General features: G+C 45.1%; 1 protein-coding gene across 7 annotated transcripts in view; it reads right to left on the bottom strand.

Moving 5' to 3' along the window:
• Nucleotides 1-25917, bottom strand: part of PDE4DIP (phosphodiesterase 4D interacting protein) — a 1776665-nt gene that overhangs the window by 221385 nt on the left and 1529363 nt on the right. For all 7 annotated transcript variants that reach the window (XM_069737152.1, XM_069737153.1, XM_069737154.1 and 4 more), the window contains 2 exons: nt 21483-21685; nt 21198-21341 (listed from right to left, as the gene is read on the bottom strand). In XM_069737152.1, the coding sequence (XP_069593253.1) occupies nt 21198-21341; nt 21483-21685 (347 nt within the window). The remainder of the gene's footprint in view (nt 1-21197; nt 21342-21482; nt 21686-25917) is intronic.

Here is a 25917-nt window from a genome sequence, read left to right as displayed (position 1 = left end):
TCTCATGCAGCTCCAAAGTCACCGGATCATAACAGGAGACCCAATCAGGAGTCTTCAAATTTAAATTAATTAGGGGCAAACACCACCAAAGTGGCATCAATTTCACCAGAGTAGAAATAGTGCAATGAGGAGCAACATATCTTCCACTACAGCCAACCCAGAAGATGGAGAGACCTAATCAGCAGTCTTCACATTTCCAAAAAATAGTGGCAGACACCATCAAAGTGGGACCAATTTTACCAGAGTAGAAATAGTATAATGGGGACCGACACTTCTTCCACTGCAGACAACTCAGGAGATGGAGACCCAATTGGGAGTCTTCAAATTTAAATTAATTAGGGGCAGACACCACCAAAGTGGCATCAATTTCACAAGAGTAGAAATAGTATAATGAGGATCAACATCTCTTCCCCATAGAATGTAAGTCCGCAAGGACAGGGTCCTCTCCCCTCTGTACCAGTCTGTCACTGTAAACTTGTTTACTGTAAACGATATCAATAACTCTGTATGTAACCCCTTTCTCATGTACAGCACCATGGAATTAATGGTGCTATATAAATAAATAATAATAATAATAATAATACAGCCAACTCAGAAAATGGAGAGACCCAATCAGGAGTCTCCACATTTCCAAAAACTAGGAAGCACCTGGCAAAATTTACTCTTATAACATGGATCTAAAAGAGTGGCAACCCAATAGTCAGCAGTATTTTGAATCATAACTATACCAGGATCATGTTACAGATAGTACAGCAAGAAGGCACTCATATGTCGGACTCTTCCATGAGGTTGAAGCCCATGCTGTTTTGCTGGTTGGGTAACACTGATGCATGTTTCCTCCTTCCCCTTCCACCAACCACGAACAACAGAGAGGGGATGATCATCTCCTGACAGTTGCTCACCCATCACCGCTTTCTCCTCCATTTAATCCTCGGCTCTTGCACCTTCACTAACAGTTTGTCTGGTATCACCAATCCTCTCGATCGCAGGAATCCACCCTCCCTTGGAACCCACCTGTGTGATGACAGTCTGGAACTTTGAGACATTGTTATCCCTTCTGCATCCTCCTCTGCTTTCTCCTCTTCCTCCGGGTTCACCATCTATTCAAAGTCTGCTTTAGCATGTAGATAACCGGCAGGGGCTGGCTGGCACATTTCAGCCTGGGGGGCAATCACAAGGAAGTGGCCCTTGAGTTGCAGTTTCCCACCATTGCCCTACTTATCTCTGGCTGCTGCATTAAAGCAACAGAGATAACAGGCATTAAAAACTGGCTGGAGCTTGCTGCATACAGTGGGGCAAAAAAGTATTTAGTCAGTCAGCAATAGTGCAAGTTCCACCACTTAAAAAGATGAGAGGCGTCTGTAATTTACATCATAGGTAGACCTCAACTATGGGAGACAAACTGAGAAAAAAAAAATCCAGAAAATCACATTGTCTGTTTTTTTATCATTTTTTTTGCATATTATGGTGGAAAATAAGTATTTGGTCAGAAACAATCAAGATTTCTGGCTCTCACAGACCTGTAACTTCATCTTTAAGAGTCTCCTCTTTCCTCCACTCATTACCTGTAGTAATGGCACCTGTTTAAACTTGTTATCAGTATAAAAAGACACCTGTGCACACCCTCAAACAGTTTGACTCCAAACTCCACTATGGTGAAGACCAAAGAGCTGTCAAAGGACACCAGAAACAAAATTGTAGCCCTGCACCAGGTTGGGAAGACTGAATCTGCAATAGCCAACCAGCTTGGAGTGAAGAAATCAACAGTGGGAGCAATAATTAGAAAATGGAAGACATGCAAGACCACTGATAATCTCCCTCGATCAGGGCTCCACGCAAAATCCCACCCCGTGGGGTCAGAATGATCACAAGAACGGTGAGCAAAAATCCCAGAACCACGCGGTGGGACCTAGTGAATGAACTGCAGAGAGCTGGGACCAATGTAACAAGGCCTACCATAAGTAACACACTACGCCACCGTGGACTCAGATCCTGCAGTGCCAGACGTGTCCCACTGCTTAAGCCAGTACATGTCCGGGCCCGTCTGAAGTTTGCTAGAGAGCATTTGGATGATCCAGAGGAGTTTTGGGAGAATGTCCTATGGTCTGATGAAACCAAACTGGAACTGTTTGGTAGAAACACAACTTGTCGTGTTTGGAGGAAAAAGAATACTGAGTTGCATCCATCAAACACCATACCTACTGTAAAGCATGGTGGTGGAAACATCATGCTTTGGGGCTGTTTCTCTGCAAAGGGGCCAGGATGACTGATCCGGGTACATGAAAGAATGAATGGGGCCATGTATCGTGAGATTTTGAGTGCAAACCTCCTTCCATCAGCAAGGCATTGAAGATGAAACGTGGCTGGGTCTTTCAACATGACAATGATCCAAAGCACACAGCCAGGGCAACGAAGGAGTGGCTTCGTAAGAAGCATTTCAAGGTCCTGGAGTGGCCTAGCCAGTCTCCAGATCTCAACCCTATAGAAAACCTTTGGAAGGAGTTGAAAGTCCGTGTTGCCAAGCGAAAAGCCAAAAACATCACTGCTCTAGAGGAGATCTGCATGGAGGAATGGGCCAACATACCAACAACAGTGTGTGGCAACCTTGTGAAGACTTACAGAAAACGTTGGACCTCTGTCATTGCCAACAAAGGATATATTACAAAGTATTGAGATGAAATTTTGTTTCTGACCAAATACTTATTTTCCACCATAATATGCAAATAAATTGTTAAAAAAAACAGACAATGTGATTTTCTGGATTTTTTTTTCTCAGTTTGTCTCCCATAGTTGAGGTCTACCTATGATGTAAATTACAGACGCCTCTCATCTTTTTAAGTGGTGGAACTTGCACTATTGCTGACTGACTAAATACTTTTTTGCCCCACTGTAGATAAAGTGGGGAAAAAAGTATTTAGTCAGTGACCAATTGTGCAAGGTCTCCCACTTAAAAAGATGAGAGAGGCCGGTAATTGACATCATAGGTAGACCACAACTATGAGAGTCAAAGTGAGAAAACAAATCCAGAAAATCACGTTGTCTGATTTGGCAAGATTCATCTTAATATTTTGTTATATATCCTTTGTTGGCAATAACAGTGGTCAAACGTTTTCTGCAAGTCTTCACAAGATTTGGCACACACTGTTGTTGGTATGTTGGCCCATTCCTCCATGCAGATCTCCTCTAGAGCAGTGATGTTTTGGGCCTGTTGCTGGGCAACATAGACTTTCAACTCCATCCAAAGGTTTTCTATGGGGTTGCGATCTGGAGACTGGCTAGGCCACAACAGGACCTTCATATGCTTATTACGAAGCCACCCCTTCGTTGCCCTGGTGGTCTGCTTGGGATCATTATCATGCTGAAAGACCCATCCATGTTTCATCTTTAACCCCTTCATGACCCAGCCTATTTTGACCTTAATGACCTGGCCGTTTTTAGCAATTCGGACCAGTGTCCCTTTATGAGGTAATAACTCAGGAATGCTTCACCGAATCCTAGCGGTTCTGAGATAGTTTTTTCGTGACATATTGGGCTTCATGTTAGTGGTGAATTTAGATCGATAATTTTTGCGTTTATTTGTGAAAAAAAATGGAAATTTGGCTAAAATTTTGAAAATTTTGCAATTTTCAAATTTTGAATTTTTATTGTTAAACGAGAGAGTTATGTGACACAAAATAGTTAACAAACAAACATTACCCACATGTTTACTTTACATCAGCACAATTTTGGAAACAAAATTTTTTTTAGCCAGCAAGTGATAAGGGTTAAAATTTGACCAGCGATTTCTCATTTTTACAACGAAATTTACAAAACCATTTTTTTTTAGGGACCACCTCACATTTGAAGTCAGTTTGATGGGTCTATATGGCTGAAAATACCCAAAAGTGACACCATTCTAAAAAGTGCATCCCTCAAGGTACTCAAAACCACATTCAAGAAGTTTTTTAACCCTTCAGGTGCTTCACAGAAGCAACATGGAAGGAAAAAATGAACATTTTACTTTTTAGTCACAATAATGATGATTTAGCAACAATTTTTTTTATTTTCCCAAAGGTAAAAAGAGAAACTGGACCCCAAAAGTTATTGTACAATTTGTCCTGAGTTCGCCGATACCCCATGTGTGGGGGGGAACCACTGATTGGGCGCACGACAGGGCTCGGAAGGGAAGGAGAGACATTTGACTTTTTCAATGAAAAATTGGCTCCAATCTTTAGCGGACACCATGTTGTGTTTGGAGAGCCCCTGTGTGCCTAAATATTGGAGCTCCCACACAATTGACCCCATTTCGGAAACTAGACCCCCCAAGGAGCTTATGTAGATGCACAGTGAGCACTTTGATCCCCAGGTGCTTCACAAATTGATCCGTAAAAATGAAAAAGTACTTTTTTTCACAAAAAATTTATTTTAGCCTCAATTTTTTAATTTTCACATGGGCAACAGGATAAAATGGATCCTAAAATGTGTTGGGCAATTTCTCCTGAGTACACCTATACTTCATATGTGGTCACAAACCACTGTTTGTGCACACGTCAAGGCTCGGAAGGGAAGGAGCGCCATTTGACTTTTGAATGAAAAATTAGCTCCAATCGTTAGCGGACACCATGTCGCGTTTGGAAAGCCCCTGTGTGCCTAAACATTGGAGCTCCCCCACGTGACCTCATTTTGGAAACTAGACCCTCCAAGGAACTTATCTAGATGCATAGTGAGCACTTTGAACCCCCGGGTGCTTCACAAATTGATCTGTAAAAATTAAAAAGTACTTTTTTTCACAAAAAAATTCTTTTTGCCTCAATTTGTTCATTTCCACAGGGGCAACAGGATAAAATGGATCTAAAATGTATTGGGCAATTTCTCCTGAGTACACCGATACCTCACATGTGGGGGTAAACCACTGTTTGGGCACACGGCAGGGCTCGGAAGGGAAGGAGCGCCATTTGACTTTTTGAATGAAAAATTAGCTCCAATCGTTAGCGGACACCATGTCGCGTTTGGAAAGCCCCTACGTGCCTAAACATTGGAGCCCCCCCACATGTGACCCCATTTTGGAAACTAGACCTCCCATGGAACTAATCTAGATGTGCGGTGACCACTTCAAACCCTCAAGTGCTTCACAGAAGTTTATAACGCAGAGCCGTGAAAATAAAAAATCAGTTTTCTTTCCTCAAAAATTATTTTTAGACCGCAATTTTTTATTTTCACAAGAGTAACAGTAGAAATTGGACCCCAAAAGTTGTTGCTCAGTTTGTCCTGAGTACGCTGATACCCCATATGTGGGGGTGGGAAGCACTGTTTGGGCACACGTCGGGGCTCCGAAGGGAAGTAGTGACTTTTGAAACACAGACTTTGATGGAATGGTCTGCGGGCGTCACGTTACGTTTGCAGAGCCCCTGATGTGCCTAAACAGTAGAAACCTCCCAGAAGTGACCCCATTTTGGAAACTAGACCCCCAAAGGAACTTATATAGATATGTGGTGAGCACTTTGAACCCCCAAGTGCTTCACAGAAGTTTACAACGCAGAGCCGTGAAAATAAAAAATCATTTTTCTTTCCTCAAAAAAACCCTCAAAAAATGTTTTAGCAAGCAATTTTTTATTTTCACAAGGGTAATAGGAGAAATTGGAGTTGGAGAATAGGAGTTGTTGCTCAGTTTGTCCTGAGTACACTGATACCCCATGTGTGGGGGTAAACCACTGTTTGGGCACACATCGGGGCTCCGAAGGGAAGTAGTGACTTTTGAAATGCAGACTTTGATGGAATGGTCTGCGTGCATCACGTTGCGTTTGCAGAGCCCCTCATGTGCCTAAACAGTAGAAACCCCCCACAATTGACCCCATTTTGGAAACTAGACCCCCCAGGGAACTTATCTAGGTATGTGTTGAACACTTTGAACCCCCAAGTGATTCACAGAAGTTTACAACGCAGAGCCGTGAAAAAAAATCATTTTTCTTTCCTCATAAATGATGTTTTAGCAAGCAATTTTTTATTTTTGCAAGGGTAACAGGAGAAATTGGACCCCAATAATTGTTGCCCAGTTTGTCCTGAGTACACTGATACCCCATATGTGGTGGGAACCACTGTTTGGGCGCACGTCAGGGCTCGGAATGGAGGGAGCACCATTTGACTTTTTGAATGCAAGATTGGCTGGAATCAATGGTGGCGCCATGTTGGGTTTGGAGACCTCTGATGTGCCTAAACAGTGGAAACCCTTCAATTCTAACTCCAACACTAACCCCAACACACCCCTAACCCTAATCCCAACTGTAGCCATAACCCTAATCACAACCTTAACCCCAACACACCCCTAACCCTAATCCCAACCCTAACCCTAATCGTAACCCTAATCCCAACCCTAATCCTAACCCTAATCCCAACCCTAACCAAAACCCTAACCACAAGCCTAACCCCCAACACACCCCTAACCATAACCCTAACCACAGTCTAATCTTAACCCTATATCCAACCCTAGCCCTAATTCCAACCCTAAGGCTATGTGCCCACGTTGCGGATTCGTGTGAGATTTTTCCACGCAATTTTTGAAAAATCCGCAGGTAAAAGGCACTGCGTTTTACCTGCGGATTTACCGCGGATTTCCAGTGTTTTTTGTGCAGATTTCAATTGCGTATTCCTATTGAGGAACAGGTGTAAAAAGCTGCGGAATCCGCACAAAGAATTGACATGCTGCGGAAAATACAGCACAGAGTTTCCGCATGGTATTTTCCGCATCATGGGCACAGCGGATTTGGTTTTCCATAGGTTTACGTGGTACTGTAAACGTGATGGAAAACTGCTACGAATCCGCAGCGGCGAATACGCTGCGGATCCGCAGCCAAATCCGCACCATGTGCACATAGCCTAAGGCTAGGTTCACATTGCGTTAGTGCAATCCGTTTAGCGCATATGCTAACGGAATGCGCTAACGCAATGTTCAAAAAGGGATCTGCGCTAGCGAGAACGGACCCAAAAACACTGCAAGCAGCGTTCGAGGTCCGTCAGAAAATAAATGGCATACGTTAGCGATGCGTTAGATACATTGCGGTCAATGGCTGCGCTAACAGGTCTGTTACATTGCGTTAGTGGCGGACTGCCACTAACGCAATGTGAACCCAGCCTAATTCTAACCCTAGTTCTAACCCTAGCCCTAACCCTAGTGGGGAAAAAAAAAATATTTTCTTTATTTTATTTTTTACCCTACCTATGGGGGTGATAAAGGGGGGGTTTATTTATTATTTTTTTTATTTTGATCGCTGTGATAGATCACAGCGATCAAAATGTACTTGTTACGAATCTGCCGGCCGAGGGAGATCGGACTGCGGGGAAAGCGGACAGGAGGACGGAGGGGAGCGGAGGACACTAGATGACCAGACGGAGGATGGAGGGGAGGAAATAGGTGGCGGTGGGGGCGGGCAGATTGCGATCTCCAGCCATGGCTGATGCTATTGCAGCATCGGCCATGGCTGGATTGTAATATTTCACCAATTTTCATTGGTGAAATATTACTATCGCTCTGATTGAAAGTGAAACATCACTTTCAACAGCCAATCAGAGCGATCGTAGTCACGGGGGGGCAAAGCCACCCACCTGGGATAAAGTACCACACCCCCTCTCACTGCAGATCGGGTGTAATTGGAGTTAACCCTTTCACCCGATCTGCAGGGACGCAATCATTCTGTGACACAGCATATGCGTCACAGGTCGGATTGGCACCGACTTTTATGACGCATACGCTGTGTCACAGGTCGGGAAGGGGTTAATGCCCTTGCTGATGGAAGGAGGTATGCACTCAAAATCTCACGATACATGGCCCCATTCATTCTTTCATGTACATGGATCAGTCATCCTGGTTCCTTTGCAGAGAAACAGCCCCAAAGCATGTTGTTGCCACCCCCATGCTTCACAGTAGGTATGGTGATTTTTGGTTGCAACTCAGCATTTGGTCTCATCCAAAAAGGATGAGTTTTGTTTCTACCAAACAGATAGACTTTGGTTTCAGACCATATGATAGTCTCTTAATACTCTTCTGGATAATCCAAATGCGCTCTAGCAATCTTCAGATGGGCCCGGACATGTACTGGCTTAAGCAGGAGGACACATCTGGCACTGCAGGATCCAAATCTCTGGTGGCGTAGTGTGTTACTGATGGTAACCTTTGTTACGGTGGTCCCAGCTCTACGCAGGTCATTCACTAGGTACTCCCGTGTGGTTCTGGGATTTTTGTTCACCATTCTTGTGATCATTTTGACCCTACGGGGTGAGATCTTGCGTAGAGCCCCAGATCAAGGGAGATTATCAGCGGTCTTGCATGTCTTCCATTTTCTTATTATTGCTCCCACAGTTGATTTCATCACACCAAGCTGCTTGTTGTGGATTCTGTTTTTGGGCTCCCTCTGGTGGTTACAGATGGTACTGGGTGACTTGTGTTCTCTGCGGTCTCTGGTGTCCACCTGTTCTATCAGGATATGGGAGTTTCCTATTTAACCTGGCTTTCTTGTCATTTCCTCGCCGGCTATCAATGTAATCAGTGTGTCTTGTTACCTCTGCTTCCCGCTTCTGTAATCTTCAGGACAAGCTAAGTTTTTGATTTTCCTGTTCCACGTTTTGCTTTATTTTTGTTTTAGTCCAGCTTGCAGTTATGTGATTCCTTGTTGCTGGTTGCTCTAGTGGGCTGATATTACTCCTCATGTTCCATGAGTTGGCATATGAGTTCAGGTAATTTCAGGATGGTTTTTTGTAGGGTTTTTCGCTGACCGCGCAGTTCACTTTTGTATCCTCTGCTATCTAGTTTTAGCGGGCCTCATTTTGCTGAATCTGTTTTCATTACTACGTATGTGCTTTCCTCTCATTTCACCGTCATTACATGTGGGGGGCTGCTATTTCTGTGGGGTGTTTCTCTGGAGGCAAGAGAGATCTTTGTTTCTTCTAATAGGGGAAGCTAGTCCTTCGGCTGGCGCGAGACGTCTAGAATCATCGTAGGCACGTTCCCCGGCTACTGCTAGTGTTGTGAATTAGGTTCAGGATCGCGGTCAGCTCAGTTTCCATCACCCTAGAGCTTGTTCTGTTTTTTGTGTGCTTGTCCTTTTGTGATCCCCTGCCATTGGGATCATGACAGCTGCTTGCCTATTGCAGATTCAGTCTTCCCAGCCTGGTGCAAGGCTACAATTTTTTTCTGGTGTCGTTCAACAACTCTTTGGTCTTCACCATAGTGGAGTTTGGAGTGTGACTGTTTAAGGTTGTGGACAGGTGTCTTTTATACCCATAACAAGTTCAAACAGGTGACATTACTACAGGTAATGAGGGGAGGACAGATGAGCCTCTTAAAGTAGAAGTTACAGGTCTGTGAGAGCCAGAAATCTTGCATGCTTTTAGGTGACCTAATACAATGTAGGAGAACGTGGTCAAATTCCGCGCTGCTGAATCATGTAGTCCAAAGGTATTATTAAAAGTGGTCTTTAGTGATGAGTAAGCACTAAAATGCTCAAGTGCTCGTTGCTCGGGTAAAGCAGACTGGAATACTCAGGTACTCGACCCAAGCAACGAGCCCAATTTAAGTCTTTTGGAAACCTGAGTAATTTTACCGTGATTCCCCCCTGGGGGTCCTTTTAAGGTCTAAAAACGTCTCAAAATGATGGAAACACTAAAATGACATGAGGACATCATGGGGATCACCCCTGGAAGCATTCCTGACTCCTAGTTCACAACTGTAAACATTTTTTTCCGAGATTCATGCCATTTTTCCCGAGGCCACAAAAAACACTAAAACGAAACCAAAACGGATTTTGCTGGGATATATGTTAAGGTACATCCTTTGCAGGTTAATGACTTGCCTGTTAGAGTTGGCGGAACGCACTAAATATATTTATTAGATGGGATTGGTGCGTTCGAAACCCGGGATCCACCGTGCAGGAAGGAACCTGCTGCTAAGTAAATGGTGGCACTATATGGCGGTAAGAACCAGCTCTGTTAGCTTCACAGAGCAGACGAGAAAGCAAAGCTCTGTGCCCTGTTGAACTTTCACAGAAGCACAGGCTAACTACCCAAACGAGAGCAGTTAGTGGTCATGCATGCACACAAAACTTCTCGTCGGAGATGCCAGCATTCTAGGGGCTTATTTCAGCCAGGTCCCTGAATACACACAAACACAATCTCCTCGCCGGAGGTGCCAGCATTCTAGGGGCTTATTTCAGCCGGTCCCTGAACACATACAAACACATGACCACACTGGCGCAAAGCACATAACTTAGGAAGATACTAGCGCATGGCCATGCAAGCCTTAAATAGTTGCAGCACCTACAGGACCTTCCAAGAAGGACCAATGGAAGTTGCTGCAGTACCTGAGCATGTGACCCTTGATCTCCACTGAGAGATCTTACCCTGGGCATGCTCAGTGTGTGCAAAGCAGGACTTAGTCCCAGAAAAGCCTGCTCGCCGCAGATCAGTGCAGGGTACAATAGCAGAGCCTGGAGAGGCAGCAGTAACCCTTTGCACAGTATCAGTCTCAGTGAGACGCTGGGACCGTCGTCTCCGCTGAGCAAGCTCCACTGCGGCCGATACAGAATGGGAGACGGCAACAGACACGGATCGAGATTCCCCCTGTGCAGCAGAGGAAACTCGACTCATAACATTACCCCCCCTCCTAGGGCCCCCCTCCTTGAGCCTCGCTACGCTCAAAAGCTGCAATAAGCAGCGGAGCCCGAATGTGCTCCTCCGGCTCCCAGGTTCTATCCTCTGGACCGTGACCCTTCCAGTCCACCAGATAAAATTTCTTGCCACGTACCACCTTGCACCCCACGATACCATTCACCACAAACTCATCCATGGATGAACCCAATGTCCCGGCAGATGACTCAGAAAACCGGGAAAAATGAACGGGCTTTAAGAGGGAAACGTGAAAAGTATCGGTGATAACAAGGCATGGAGGAATAGCCAAACGGTAGACCACAGGGTTGACCTGTTCCAGAACCTTGAATGGGCCAATGTAGTGAGGAGCAAACTTAGTGGACTCAACTCGCAGCCTGATGTTACGGGCGGAGAGCCACACTAAGTCGCCAGGAGCAAAGGTCGGAGCGGGGCGCCGGTGTGTATCGGCCGAAACCCTCATTCTCTCCTTGGAGGCCCGGATGGCATCCTGTGTGTGGTCCCAGATGTCACGTGCCTTCACCGCCTAGTCTGCCACCCTAGAATCGGTGGATGACACGGGCATGGGCACAGGGACACGCGGATGCTGGCCGTAATTAAGGAGAAAAGGAGTCTGACCAGTGGAATCGGCTACGACGTTGTTCAAGGCAAATTCCACCCAAGGTAGCAAAGATGCCCAGTCATCCTGCCTAGCAGAGACAAAATGTCGCAAGTCTGGTTGGTCCTCTCCACCAACCCATTTGTCTCTGGATGGTATGCAGAGGAGAGGTTCAATTCTATGCGGAGTAAACGGCAGAGCTCTTTCCAAAACCTAGACGTGAACTGGGGACCCCTATCGCTGACAATTTTATCAGGCATACCATGTAAACGGAAAATGTGTTTAATGAATAACGCCGCCAAGGCCCGTGCAGAAGGTAACCGTGGAAGCGGACCAAGTGCACCATCTTAGAGAAATGGTCGGTGACAACCTAGATAACGGTGCAGCTACGCGACTTGGGTAAGCCCAACACGAAGTCCATCCCAACCATTTCCCAGAGCCTGTCTGCCACCGGTAGAGGGTAAAGCAACCCAGCAGGCCGTTGCCGAGGAGGCCGATTCTGGGCGCAGGAAACGCACGCCCGAATATAGTCCCCGACATCACGGGCCATATGCGGCCACCAATACGTTCTCGCCAAAAGCTCGGATGTCATTTTGGTCCCAAAATGCCCACCCACTCTGGACGAGTGAGCCCAAGAGAGAACCTCCGGTCGCAAATTCGCTGGCACGAAAGTCTTGCCCGGGGGCACAGACTCTAGTGAAACCGGAGCTACAGTTCTCAGGCTCGCAGCAGGGACAATAAGCCGAGGCTCCTCCTCCTCAGATGACACTACAGAGCGGGAGAGAGCGTCAACGCAAATGTTCTTCTCCCCGGAGAGAAAATGAAGAGTAAAAAGGAAATCGGGAGAAGAACAGGGACCATCTAAACTGGCGAGAATTTAGCTGCTGGGCATTCTGTAAATATACCAAGTTTTTGTGGTCAGTGAAAACCTGGAAGGGAAAGCGAGCTCCCCCCAAGGGATGTCTCCATTCTGAAAAAGCCAAATTCATGGCTAGCAACTCCCTGTCCCTGATGGAATAATTCCTCTCCGCCAGTGTGAAGGTCTTAGAGAAGAATAAGCAAGGATGCTTCCGACCTTGAGCATCCTTTTGGAAAAGGACTGCTCCAACACCAACGGATGAGGCATCCACCTCCATGATAAATGGCTTATCTACATCGGGGCGATATAGAATGGGAGCGCTAGCAAAGTGTGACTTAACCGAAAGGAAGGCCTTGGAGACATCCTCTGACCACAGCTTGGGATTTGCTCCCTTCTTGGTGAGGGCAACCAAGGGAGCTACCAAAGTTGAGAAGTGTGGGATGAACTGACAATAGTAGTTATTGAACCCCATAAAGTGCTGCACCACTTTAAGTGAATGGGGTTCCTGCCAGTCCATCACAGCCTGTAGCTTGGAAGGATCCATAACCAAACCCTGGGCAGAGATGATATAACCAAGGAAAGGCAAGGACTCCTGCTCAAAAACACACTTCAACTTGGCGTAGAGGGAGTTTGCCCGTAAGAGGTCGAAGACTTTGCGAACATCTCTTCGATGGGAGTCACTATCTGGAGAGTAGATGAGAATATCATTCAGATAGACTACGACCGAGGTGGTGAGCATATCCCGGAAGATATCATTCACAAAGTCTTGAAAAACGGCTGGGGCATTACAGAGCCCGAAGGGCATCACCAGATACTCATAGTGACCATCCCTGGTGTTAAAAGCCGTCTTCCATTCGTCCCCTTCACGGATGCGAATCAGGTTGTAAGCACCCCGCAGATCTAATTTTGTAAATACCCTTGCTCCCCGTAGCCTATCAAAAAGCTCAGATATCAGGAGTAATGGGTACTTGTCCATAACGGTGATGGCGTTAAGACCCCTGTAGTCTATGCATGGACGTAAGTCTCCAGTCTTTTTCTGTACAAAGAAGAACCCAGCCCCTGCAGGTGACACTGACTTCTTAATGAATCCTCTTGCCAGATTCTCTTGGATGTACTGAGACATTGCCTCCATCTCCGGGAGAGATAACGGATAGACTCGACCCCGGGGAGGCTCAGCACCAGGCAAGAGGTCAATAGGACAGTCATAGGGGCAGTGAGGCGGAAGGGTCTCCGCAGCCCTTTTGGAGAACATGTCTGCATAGGGCCAATACTGCTTGGGGAGAGAGGAAAGATCTGCGGGTACCTGTGTTGTAGCAACCTGAACGCACTCCCTCTGACATCTACCCTCGCAGGATTTACTCCATCTCAAAATTCTCCCTGAGGTTCACTCTATATGAGGAGAATGATAGCGAAGCCATGGTATCCCCAACAGGACCTCGTCAATCCCCTCAGGAATGACTAATAGGGAGATAATCTCCTGATGTGATGGAGACACAGAAAGTGTGATAGGAATGGTTTGGTGGGTAATCTGTGAGGGTAGTGTCGACCCATTTACCACTCGAACAGTTACTGGTTTGACGAGCATCACCAGGGGTATTGTGTGACGCTGGGCAAAAGCGGATGACAAAATTACCCTCCGCCCCAGATTCCACGCATAGCTCTACCATAAGAGTGGATGGGCCTATGGTAATTGTCCCCTTGAAGGACAATTTTGAAGCAAACGTCGCCGTGTCTAGTGTACCTCCTCCAACTGCCTCTAGACGCTGACGTTTCCCCGACCGCTGAGGACATTTGGAGGCAAGATGTCCTGACTGACGGCAAACATGACAGACCTTATGTGCACGAGCGGACTGGGACTTGGATCCCGCTCGTGTCACCTCTATGGCCTCATGTGACTCGGACGCCTGGACTGGAGATTCCAAAGGTCTGGCGAAGGTGGGAGCCAGCCGAAACCTCTGCCTACATTGGGCTCGCTCCAACCTTCGCTCGTGAAAACAAAGGTCTATGCGAGTTGATACAGCTATGAGCTCCTCCAGTGTGGCAGGAATCTCCCTAGTAGCCAAAGCGTCCTTCACATGGTCTGCCAGCCCCCCCCCCAAAATACGGGAATGAGAGTTTTATCTGACCATTCCAACTCAGACGCTAATGTCCGGAAGTGAACAGCAAAATGGCTGACCATGGTTGAACCCTGAGTAAAAGCCAGCAGTTGGAGCGCCGTATCATGGGTGACTTGAGGTCCCAAAAAGACCTGTTTCAGAGTGTCCAGAAACCGAGGAACACTCCGCACCACATGATCGTTGCGCTCCCACAGCGGAGTAGCCCACTCCAATGCTCTGTCCAACAAGAGAGAGATTATGAATCCCACCTTTGCCTGCTCAGTGGGAAAACGTGCAGCCAGGAGCTCGAGGTGTATACCACACTGGCTAATGAAACCCCTACAGGACTTACTGTCCCCAGAGTATCTCTCAGGCAAAGGGAGGTGAGATAGGGTCGGAACAGAGGTGGCAGTGGGTAAAGCTGCTGCAGCCACGCTAGCAACCTGAACAGCTATTGCGGTAACATCCACCGCCGAGGTTGCACGCTCAAGAGACGCCAACCGGCCCTCCAGCAGCTGGATGCACCTCTGCAATCGCCGTTCATCCGCCATTACTTACCCAGATCCTGGCGCTAGTATACTGTTAGGGTTGGTGAAACGCACCAAATATATTTATTAGATGGGATTGGTGTGTTCGCAACCCAGGATCCACCGTGCAGGAAGGAACCTGCTGCTAAGTAAATGGCGGCACTATATGGCGGTAAGAACCAGCTCTGTTAGCTTCACAGAGCAGCCATCAAAGCAAAGCTCTGTGCCTTGATAGACTTTCACAGAGGCACAGGCTAACTACCCAAACAAGAGCAGTCAGTGGTCATGCATGCACACAAAACTCCTCGCTGGAGATGCCAGCATTCTAGGGGCTTATTTCAGCCAGGTCCCTGAATACACACAAACACAATCTCCTCGCCGGAGGTGCCAGCATTCTAGGGGCTTATTTCAGCTGGGTCCCTGAACACATACAAACACATGACCACACTGGCGCAAAGCACATAACTTAGGAAGATACTAGCGCATGGCCATGCGGCCATTCAAGCCTTAAATAATTGCAGCACGTACAGGACCTTCCTAGAAGGACCAATGGAAGTTGCTGCAGTACTGAGCATGTGACCCTAGATCTCCACTGAGAGATCTTGCCATGGGCATGCTCAGTGTGTGCAAAGCAGGACTTAGTCTTAGCACCTACAGGACCTTCCAAGAAGGACCAAAGGAAGTTGCTGCAGTACCTGAGCATGTGACCCTTGATCTCCATTGAGAGATCTTACCCTGGGCATGCTCTGTGTGTGCAAAGCAGGACTTAGTCCCAGAAAAGCCTGCTCGCCGCAGATCAGTGCAGGGTACAATAGCAGAGCCTGGAGAGTTATACAGTAGGTTTTCTGTGGCAGAAAATGAAAGACAGATGCCACAGACAGGACAGGCAGTGATGCAGATTTGCCAATCTTAATCTCCTACTTGTTTTATTTTTTCTGGGAAAATTGTGAATAAATCAGGCCCACTGTAATACAGCAGGTTTTCTGTGGCAGAAAATGAAAGACAGATGCCACAGACAGGACTGGCAGTGATGCAGATTTGGCCAATCTTAATCTCTCACTTGTTTTATTTTTTCTGGGAGAATATTGAAGAAATCAGGCCCACTGTAATACAGTATATTTTCTGTGGTAGAAAATGAAATACAGATGCCACAGACAGGACTGGCACTGATGCAGATTTGCCAATTTTAATCTGACCCTTTTTTTTCCAGGTAGACTAGTGAATAAATCTGGGCCACTGTATAAAGGTACCGTCACACTAAGCGACGCTGCAGCGATACCGACAACGATCCGGATCGCTGCAGCGTCGCTGTTTGGTCGCTGGAGAGCTGTCACACAGACAGCTCTCCAGCGACCAACGATCCCGAGGTCCCCGGTAACCAGGGTAAACATCGGGTAACTAAGCGCAGGGCCGCGCTTAGTAACCCGATGTTTACCCTGGTTACCAGCGTAAAAAAACAAACAGTACATACTTACATTCAGCTGTCTGTCCCTTGCCGTCTGGTTCCTGCCTTGACTGCTGGCCGTAAAGTGAAAGCAGAGCACAGCCACAGCGGTGAGTCACCGCTGTGTGACTCACCGCTGTGCTGTGCTTTCACTTTCACTTTGCGGCCAGCAGTCAGTGCAGGGACCAGACGGCAAGGGACAGACAGCTGAATGTAAGTATGTACTGTTTGTTTTTTTACGCTGGTAACCAGGGTAAACAGCGGGTTACTAAGCGCGGCCCTGCGCTTAGTTACCCGATGTTTACCCTGGTTACCAGTGAAGACATCGCTGAATCGGTGTCACACACACCGATTCAGCGATGTCTGCGGGGAGTCCAGCGACGAAATAAAGTTCTGGCCTTTCTTCCCCGACCAGCGATCTCCCAGCAGGGGCCTGATCGCTGCTGCCTGTCACACTGGACGATATCGCTAGCGAGGACGCTGCAACGTCACGGATCGCTAGCGATATCGTCTAGTGTGACAGTACCTTTAGAGTATATTTTCTGTGGCAGAAAGTGGCTTGAAGAGATAACAAAAAAAGGGACTGTACTACAATTACTATCTCCCTACAGTAATCTCAGAAAAGTATGGCAGGCAGCAATAAAAAAGACTGCTGCACACAAAAGTCAAAAGTGTGGACAAACAAACAAGATAGCTGTGCAGAAAGGAAGGAGCAACAGGATTTGTGCTTTGAAAAAAGCAGTTGGTTTGCACAGCGGCGTACAAGCAACAATGCAGCTATCAGGGAGCCTTCTAGGGCAGCCTAATGAGCTACAGAGCTGAGGAACAAAAATCTAGCCTCCACTGTCCCTGCAAACAAAAGATGGTGTTGGACAGTGTAAATCGCTACAGCACAAGCGGTTTGGGGATTAATGTACCCTACCTAATGCTATCCCTGCTTCTGACGAATCGGCAGAAACCTCTCCCTATACTCAGATCAGCAGCAGTAAGATGGTGGTTGGCATGCACGCCCCTTTATAGCCCATGTGACGCCGCAGAAAGCAAGCCAATCACTGTAGTGCCCTACTCTAAGATGGTGGGGACTGAGACCTATGTCATCACGCTGCCAACACTCTGCATCCACCTTCATTGACTGAGAAATGGCGCTGAACGCGTCATAGAAACGCGACTTTGGCGCGAAGGTCGCCGACCGCGTGGCCGACCCCACACAGAGATTGGATCGGGTTTCATGAAACCCGACTTTGCCAAAAGTCAGCGACTTATGAAAATGACCGATCCGTTTCGCTCAACCCTACACAGGACACATCAGGGTTAACATTTAAGTTGGTTGAATAGGAGACCTTCTCAAGTATGGCTCCCACAGGAACTTCTTTTAGGGAGTTCTTTGGTTCATTTCTCAAACCATTTGTTGCAATTCTTGATGTTCTCTTAATTCTATGCATTGTATTTTATATTTTCATGTTTATTTTTAAACAATGATACAGCTAGTAAAAGCAACTATTGATTTGTGATTGATAAAGGTGTTTATGTATAAACAAAAGGAGGGAACTGCTATGAGACATAATAAATATAGATATTTTAATTTATAATCTTACAATATGTTGTATTACATGTCATGTGCCAGCTATATACCAGCTTTACAGAATGTTTTATTTTCAGCTAAAGAAGCCAGTTAGATCTGCAGGCATTCTTGAAATATTTTGTAAGGTACCGTATTCTAGATGAGATGTACTAACAGAAACCAGGTATCTTAAAGTACTTTGAGGATAACTGTCTAAATACTGATTGTTTATATGTTGCTTATTTCATTAACTACTACCTATATGTTTTCTGCATATGCAGAACTCCATGGCAATGAGAAAGAATTTTGACATAAATACTGCACGCATTTGAAGCAGGTCAGATCTTCTCTTGTATTGATAGGAGTATACTTATACATCTTTTTAACTCTTATCTTTATCTATCCCTTTTTAATTGTAAAGGTACCGTCACACTGAGCGACGCTGCAGCGATACGGATCGCTGCAGCGTCGCTGTTTGGTCGCTGGAGAGCTGTCACACAGACAGCTCTCCAGCGACCAACGCTCTGCTTTCCGGCCGCTGGGTTTACACAGGGCAGAGAAGCAGAGCGCCGAGAGACAGATAGTGGAAGGTAAGTATGAAGTTTTTTTTTTTTTACTTTTACGCTGGTAACCAGGGTAAACATCGGGTTACTAAGCGCGGCCCTGCGCTTAGTAACCCGATGTTTACCCTGGTTACCAGTGAAGACATCGCTGAATCGGTGTCACACACGCTGATTCAGCGATGTCTGCAGGGAGTCCAGCGATCAAATAAAGTTCTGGACTTTCTGCAGCGACCAACGACATCACAGCAGGATTCTGATCGCTGCTGTGTGTCAAACTGAACGATATCACTAGCCAGGACGCTGCAACGTCACGGATCGCTAGCGATATCGTTTAGTGTGACGGTACCTTAACTCTTATTCTAAATGAATGTATTTTTATTAAAATAACCTGTGAATACCAGATGTTAGGTAGAAGATCAGATTTCCACATCAGATCGATATTTGTTCATTATTATTTTTTTGTCTATATTTATTAACATTATGTTTGATTTTTTTATATGATTAACTTCTTTTTAGAACTGGTCATTTACTTTTCTTTAATTAATTTGCATAGATTAACTTTTACTCTGACAATGTCATTCCTATTCAATATTTGTTTGTTAGCTATATCACTTGCATACTGGCCTGAGCAATATACAGTACAGACCAAAAGTTTGGACACACCTTCTCATTTAAAGATTTTTTTGCATTTTCATGACTATGAAAATTGTACATTCACACTGAAGGCATCAAAACTATGAATTAACACATGGAATTATATACTTAAAAAAGTGTGAAACAACTGAAATTATGTCTTATATTCTAGGTTCTTCAAAGTAGCCACCTTTTGCTTTGATGACTGCTTTGCACACTCTTGGCATTCTCTTGATGAGCTTCAAGAGGTAGTCACCGGGAATGGTCTTCCAACAATCTTGAAGAAGTTCCCAGAGATGCTTAGCACTTGTTGGCCCTTTTTCCTTCACTCTCCAGCTCACTCCAAACCATCTCAATTGGATTGGGTTCAGGTCTGGTGACTATGGAGGCCAGGTCATCTGGTGTAGCACCCCATCACACTCCTTCTTGGTCAAATAACCCTTACACAGCCTGGAGGTGTGTTTGGGGTTATTGTCCTGTTGAAAAATAAATGATGGTCCAACTAAATGCAAACCGGATGGAATAGCATGCCGCTGCAAGATGCTGTGGTAGCCATGCTGGTTCAGTATGCCTTCAATTTTGAATAAATCCCCAACAGTGTCACCACCAAAGCACCCCCACACCATCACACCTCCTCCTCCATGCTTTATGGTGGGAACCAGGCATTTAGAGTCCATCCGTTCACCTTTTCTGCGTCGCACAAAGACACGGTGGTTGGAACCAAAGATCTCAAATTTGGACTCATCAGACCAAAGCACAGATTTCCACTGGTCTAATGTCCATTCCTTGTGTTCTTTAGCCCAAACAAGTCTCTTCTGCTTGTTGCCTGTCCTTAGCAGTGGTTTCCTAGCAGCTATTTTACCATGAAGGCCTGCTGCACAAAGTCTCCTCTTAACAGTTGTTCTAGAGATGTTTCTGCTTCTAGAACTCTGTGTGGCATTGGCCTTGTCTCTAATCTGAGCTGCTGTTAACCTGTGATTTCTGAGGTTGGTGACTCGGATAAACTTATCCTCAGAAGCAGAGGTAACTCTTGGTCTTCCTTTCCTGGGGCGGTCCTCATGTGAGCCAGTTTCTTTGTAGCGCTTGATGGTTTTTGCCACTGCACTTGGTGACACTTTCAAAGTGTTCCCAATTTTTCGGACTGACTGACCTTCCTTTCTTAAAGTAATGATGGCCACTCGTTTTTCTTTATTTAGCTGCTCTTTTCTTGACATAATACAAATTCTAACAGTCTATTCAGTAGGACTATCAGCTGTGCATCCACCAGACTTCTGCACAACACAACTGATTGTCCCAACCCCATTTATAAGGCAAGAAATCCCACTTATTGAACCTGACAGGGCATACCTGTGAAGTGAAAACCATTCCCGGTGACTACCTCTTGAAGCTCATCAAGAGAATGCCAAGAGTGTGCAAAGAAGTCATCAAAGCAAAAGGTTTCTACTTTGAAGAACCTAGAATATAAGACAGAATTTCAGTTGTTTCACACTTTTTTGTTAAGCATATAATTCCACATGTGTTAATTCATAGTTTTGATGCCTTCAGTGTGAATGAACAATTTTCATAGTTCTGAAAATACAGAAAAATCTTTAAATGAGATGGCGTGTCCAAACTTGTGGTCTGTACTGTATGTATATACTGACCTGAGGAAAAAAATTGGCTATTGTTAAAAACCTGCTTCCCCATACATTTGGATACAAAAATAAAACTACTGATAAAACTTTCGTATTAGTATCTTTATTCAAAAGTGCTTTATCATTCACCATAGTTTTTGTTATTTCTTTGGAATCTCTAATAGATGAAAGCAGTGGCTGCTGGCCTTAACAATGATGCTGTACGAAATAGAATAAAAAAACTGTCCATATTTGACAACAGAGGTAAATTGGAATGTTGCTTGTATTTACAAGCACTTTGCAATTTTAACAATTTACAATATTAATAAAACCACTTTAATGGTAGATTATTTTTCAATCAATTAATGTATACTCAGATATAGAAAATATTTGCTTGTGCTCACAATATCTAAGCTAAGTAACATGCTGGTTGACACAACCCAATGCTGAACATAGACAAGAACTTTTTACTCATCATCATTATGCTCCACCATCCTACAATAGTACTTAAGGCTTCTTAGACAAGCCCTGAATATTTTTTGCTCTAGGAGATCAGGCTCATACTTCTTCTTCACCATCAGACTGCTATATATTACTTAGCTAAAGCACTGCTGTTTTTCTAAATGGTTACAACTTCTCAATATGTTACGGGGATTAAGACGGAAATGTACCTCTTTATTTTGCTTTTTGTTATCTTGTTTGGTAGGTTGAGTTCCACTCCAACACAAACTGAGGACAGAATTTGATTCCTCCAACGTATTATGCAGGATTGTAAGAGTTGAAAACAATTTATTGATGTTTCCACAATCCATCCCCTAAAAATCAACAAATAATAAAATGTGAAACAATGTTGATGAAAGATAACTGTACACAACTATGAATATATGCAAAATGTGCAATTATGGCTTTTGAAAGAAGTGTTTAGTAAGTCTTCTGTTAAAACCAATTAGTACTACCTTGCATCCATGTACTTCAAGGAAAGGTATATTAAGGATAGACTGTAGACAAGTCTCAATGTTGTGTAACAGAGTCTTCCCATCCAGAATGTTTTTCTTCAGCGCACTAAAATCCTCAGTGTGACAAAAGATGTAATGTCCATTTCTGTTGTCGGTATCCATATGTGGCGCATTATTAAAAACTATAGTATTGCAGCATAAGTCTAAAAGAAATGAAATATATTTTGACTAAAATGTTATGATTATTACATAATCGTACTGTATCTTACTACACACAAAATATATGATTTTATTTATAATGTCTTTTATTTAAGATAATCTATAATAAGATTATAATATAATAATATTATATTAATATAATATATAAGATAATAATGTATGTCTTTTATTTAAGATAATCTACATTTGTCATAAAATAACAATGAACCTAAAATCTATTTGTGTGAAAAGATCATATTCAGCATCAAGCAAGTCAAAGTTGTTGTATCAGATTAGACATCAATGACTGCTTTCTTCCAGAAATAAAGCTTAAAAGTGGTTCTGATATTTAAATATTGATGCATTATCACTTAGACATTTTCCTGTAATTTAAAATTAATTATCTATCTCCACCAATGTCTGAACGATGAAGGCCTACCTCCTGACACTACCACTGATCTGCTTTTAACAGCTCTGGTGTCAGTCGGATGTAACCAGTGTAAAAATCCAGAGCAGCATGGCTCCATAATCTGTGTAGTGGCAGATCTAGACTGATTGCAGATGATCAGTGAGGGAGCTGAATGGCAAAGCAACACTGATCTTATTTTAATGAACTAGCTCAAAGGGAAAATAAACTCCAAGCAAATGTGGCGCTAAGCACCTTAGGATTTTTTGAATGCATCCACTTCTAGTGAAAAGTGTTAATAAAAATTCATTTATTTTCTCAAAACAAAAAAAAGGAAAAAATTATAAAATACATTTTAAAAATATTTTTAAAATACAGTACAACGCGTTTCGGCTGCTTTTTTTTTTACAGTGCAGCCTTGATCAGCACTATAAAGTGCTTATTGTATGTCTGGTTTTTTTTTTTTTTTTGCAACCTGATGAAGGCTGCACTGTAAAAATAGCAGCCGAAACGCGTTGTCCTGTATTTTAAAAATATTTAAAAAAATATATTTTATTTTTTATTTCCCTTTTTTTGTTTTGAGAAAATAAATGAATTTTTAATAACACTTTTCACTTGAAGTGGATGCATTCAAAAAATCCTAAGGTGCTTAGCGCCACATTTGCTTAGAGTTTATTTTCCCTTTGAATTCGCCACCTATGTCGATCCGAAGCAGGATCAACACATAGTTCTCCAAAGTGAGCTGCACACCTTATTGGATTATACAACATATGGAGAAGAGTTGCCTAAAGAATTGAATCCTTGAGAATCTCAACATGCATTTCTTACCGATAGAAGGTGAGCATAACCACAACTAAAAAAATTTTTTTTTACTGTTGGTAAAAACGTATTACGCTCAGAGGAAGCGCCACACTTGTCTCTTTTTTCACTTTTTCCCTAAAACAGGGTATTTCTAAAAGATTAAAGAAGTTGTCCACTACAATAATTTTTTTTTTCGTAAATCTTGCTATTATGTGCCACTGAAAACATCCGCTGTGTTTATTTTAGCAATATTACCTTTTATCATGCTGCAGCAGCACATCTTCAGTGCTGGATCCAGCTCTCATGGGGTTAATCGACAACTTCCTTTCTCCTGAGTTAATGTGCTCTAATACTACAAGTTCCATGATCCTTTGCACTGGCCACAAAGCTCGAACCTACCACACCCACTGCAAAACACCCAAACCCCTCCCTCCTCTCCCTCCAAAAAGATTTGTGATGTCATTTCTGTCCAACTCCTCTTTTACATTTGTCCAACCTACACTCCATTACACACAGGTAGATAGATAGATACGCGTAGATAGATAGATATGTATCTATATATCTATGTCTATTTACATAGATATGTCCATATCCATGTTTCTAAACCCATGTTTCTTTTTTCGTTTATCGCTCCCCTTCTTTCCAGAGCCATAATTTTTCCGTCAATATGGCCATGTGAGGGCTTGTCTTTTGCAGGACAAGTTCTACTTTTGAACGCCATCATTGGTTTTACCATGTCGTGTAACAGAAAATGTGAAAAAAATTCAAAGTGCGATGAAATTGCAAAAAAAGTGCAATCCCACACTTGTTTTTTGCTTGCTTTTTTGCTAGGTTCACTAAATGCTAAGACTGTGTGCACACGTTGTGGATTTCAATGCAGATCCGCAGGGTTTTTTGCTGCACAGAATTGCATCAAATCCGCAGTGTAGTGCACAACCAATGTAAGTCCATGGGAGCCGCAGACTTGTTCTGCACATGCTACGGAAAAAGCCGCACCGAAACGCAGCTTTTTTTCCCCGCAGCATGTCACTTCTTTTGTGCGGTACTGCAGCGTTTCTGCACCCATAGACTTGCATTGAGTCAGGCACATCTGCAGCAAAACCGCAGATGTAAAAAAGATGTGCAGTTTTGCTGCGGATGTGGGTCCGAGAAACACTGCAGTTCGGGAGGAGGGAAGTGTGTGGACAGTGACTATGTGTGTGTGGGGCTGTTAGGGTGTGTGCGGGGTCTGTGGGCTGTTTGAATGTGTGCGGGCAGGGTCAGACTGGCCCACCGGGATACCAGTGAAATGCCCATGGGCACCGACCCAGGGAGGAGGAGAAGGAGGAGGAGAAGGAAAAAAAAACGCGGGCCCTTTAAATCTTCGGGTGCCGCCGACTGCCGCCATGACCAGGGCCCCCCCCCTGGTGCCAGCGCTGGCATCGGGCCCCCCTTCTAATACTCACCTCTCTTGGTTCCTGCGGCAGCTGCAGCCTGCAGTGTCTTCAGCGCCCTCTGACTCTGCGACGTCTCAGGGCAGAGGGTGCGATGACGTCATCACTACACGCTCAGCCTATCTGTCCTGAGCGTTGCAGAGCCTGAGAGACGCTGAGTACACCCGACCTGCGCTGGGAACGGGAGAAGTGAGGATTTTTTTTTATGTCTGACGTGACTGGGGCCCATAATAATTTATGAAGGAGCAGCGGGGGGGGGGAATACTGTGCAGGGGGAGGGGGGGCATAATACTGTGCAGTGGGAGGGGGCATAATACTGTGTGGGGGCATGATACTGTGTAGAGGAGCTGGGGGGGAAATACTGTGCGGGGCCCGGGGCATAATACTGTGTGGAGGAGCTTGGGGGGGATACTGTGCGGGGCCCAATACTGTGTGGAGGAGCTGGGGGGGGGAAATACTGTGCAGGGCCCAATACTGTGTGGAGGAGCTGGGGGGCGAAATACTGTGCGGGGCCCGAGGCATAATACTGTGTGGAGGAGCTGGAGGGAAATACTGTGCGGGGTCCGGGGCATAATACTGTGTAGAGGAGCTGGGGGGAAATACTGTGTGGGGCCCAGGGCATAATACTGTGTGGAGGAGCTAGGGGGGAAATACTGTGCAGGGCCCGGGGCATAGTACTGTGTGGAGGAGCTGGGGGGGGGGGGAATACTGTGTGGGGCCGAGGGCATAATACAGTGTGGAGGAGCTGGGGGGGAGAAATACTGTGCGGGGCATGGGGCATAATACTGTGTGGAGGAGCTGGGGGGGGGAAATACTGTGCGGGCCCAGGGCATAATACTGTGTGGAGGAGCTGGGGGGGGGGAAATACTGTGCAGGGGCATAATACTGTGTGGAGGAGCTGGGGGAGGAATACTGTGCGGTACATAATACTGTGCGGGGGCATAATACTGTGTGGAGGAGCTGGGGGGGAAATACTGTGTGGGGTCCAGGGCATAATACTGTGTGGAGGAGCTGGGGGGAATACTGTGCGGGCCCTGGGGCACAATGTTACTGCTATGTGACGTCAGCGCACGGCTTGTCACAGAGCAGAGCACCCTGTCACAGCTGCAGTCGGCAGCCATTGTAATGACCATGCCTAATATGAAGCCAAAAGAGGATGCTGGGGAGCGCAAGAAGGTGAGAAGAATCCCCCTCTGTAGTTGTGCAAGGTAGTGGCCATAGGGACGGACATAGGGGCCCAGGGAGGGTACATTAAATAAAGAGACCCAGGATGAGGACATAATTACTGGAAGGGGCCCAGGATAGGGACCTTATTAAGGTGGACATTGGGGTCCAAGATGGAGACATTAAATAAAGGGACCAATGATCTGGCACCTTATTAAATAAAAGGGTGACATAATTACTGTATTGAGGTCAGGTTGAGGAACATACATTATTGGTTTATGGTGGCAAATGGGGACATAATTGCTGTAGGGGCCAATCAGGGGACATTATTACTACTGTAATTTACTTTTAATCTTACTGTCTTACATGGGGAGAACAAAAGGGTCCTGCTACTGAGCAGGGTGGCACTATGTCTTTTTTTTTCTTCGTCTAC

The sequence above is a fragment of the Ranitomeya imitator genome, chromosome 8, assembly GCF_032444005.1.
Source record: "Ranitomeya imitator isolate aRanImi1 chromosome 8, aRanImi1.pri, whole genome shotgun sequence".
Taxonomy (NCBI): Eukaryota; Metazoa; Chordata; class Amphibia; order Anura; family Dendrobatidae; genus Ranitomeya; species Ranitomeya imitator.
The sequence above is the reverse complement of the archived record's forward strand: the minus strand, read 5'-3'. Positions and strand labels throughout refer to the sequence as shown.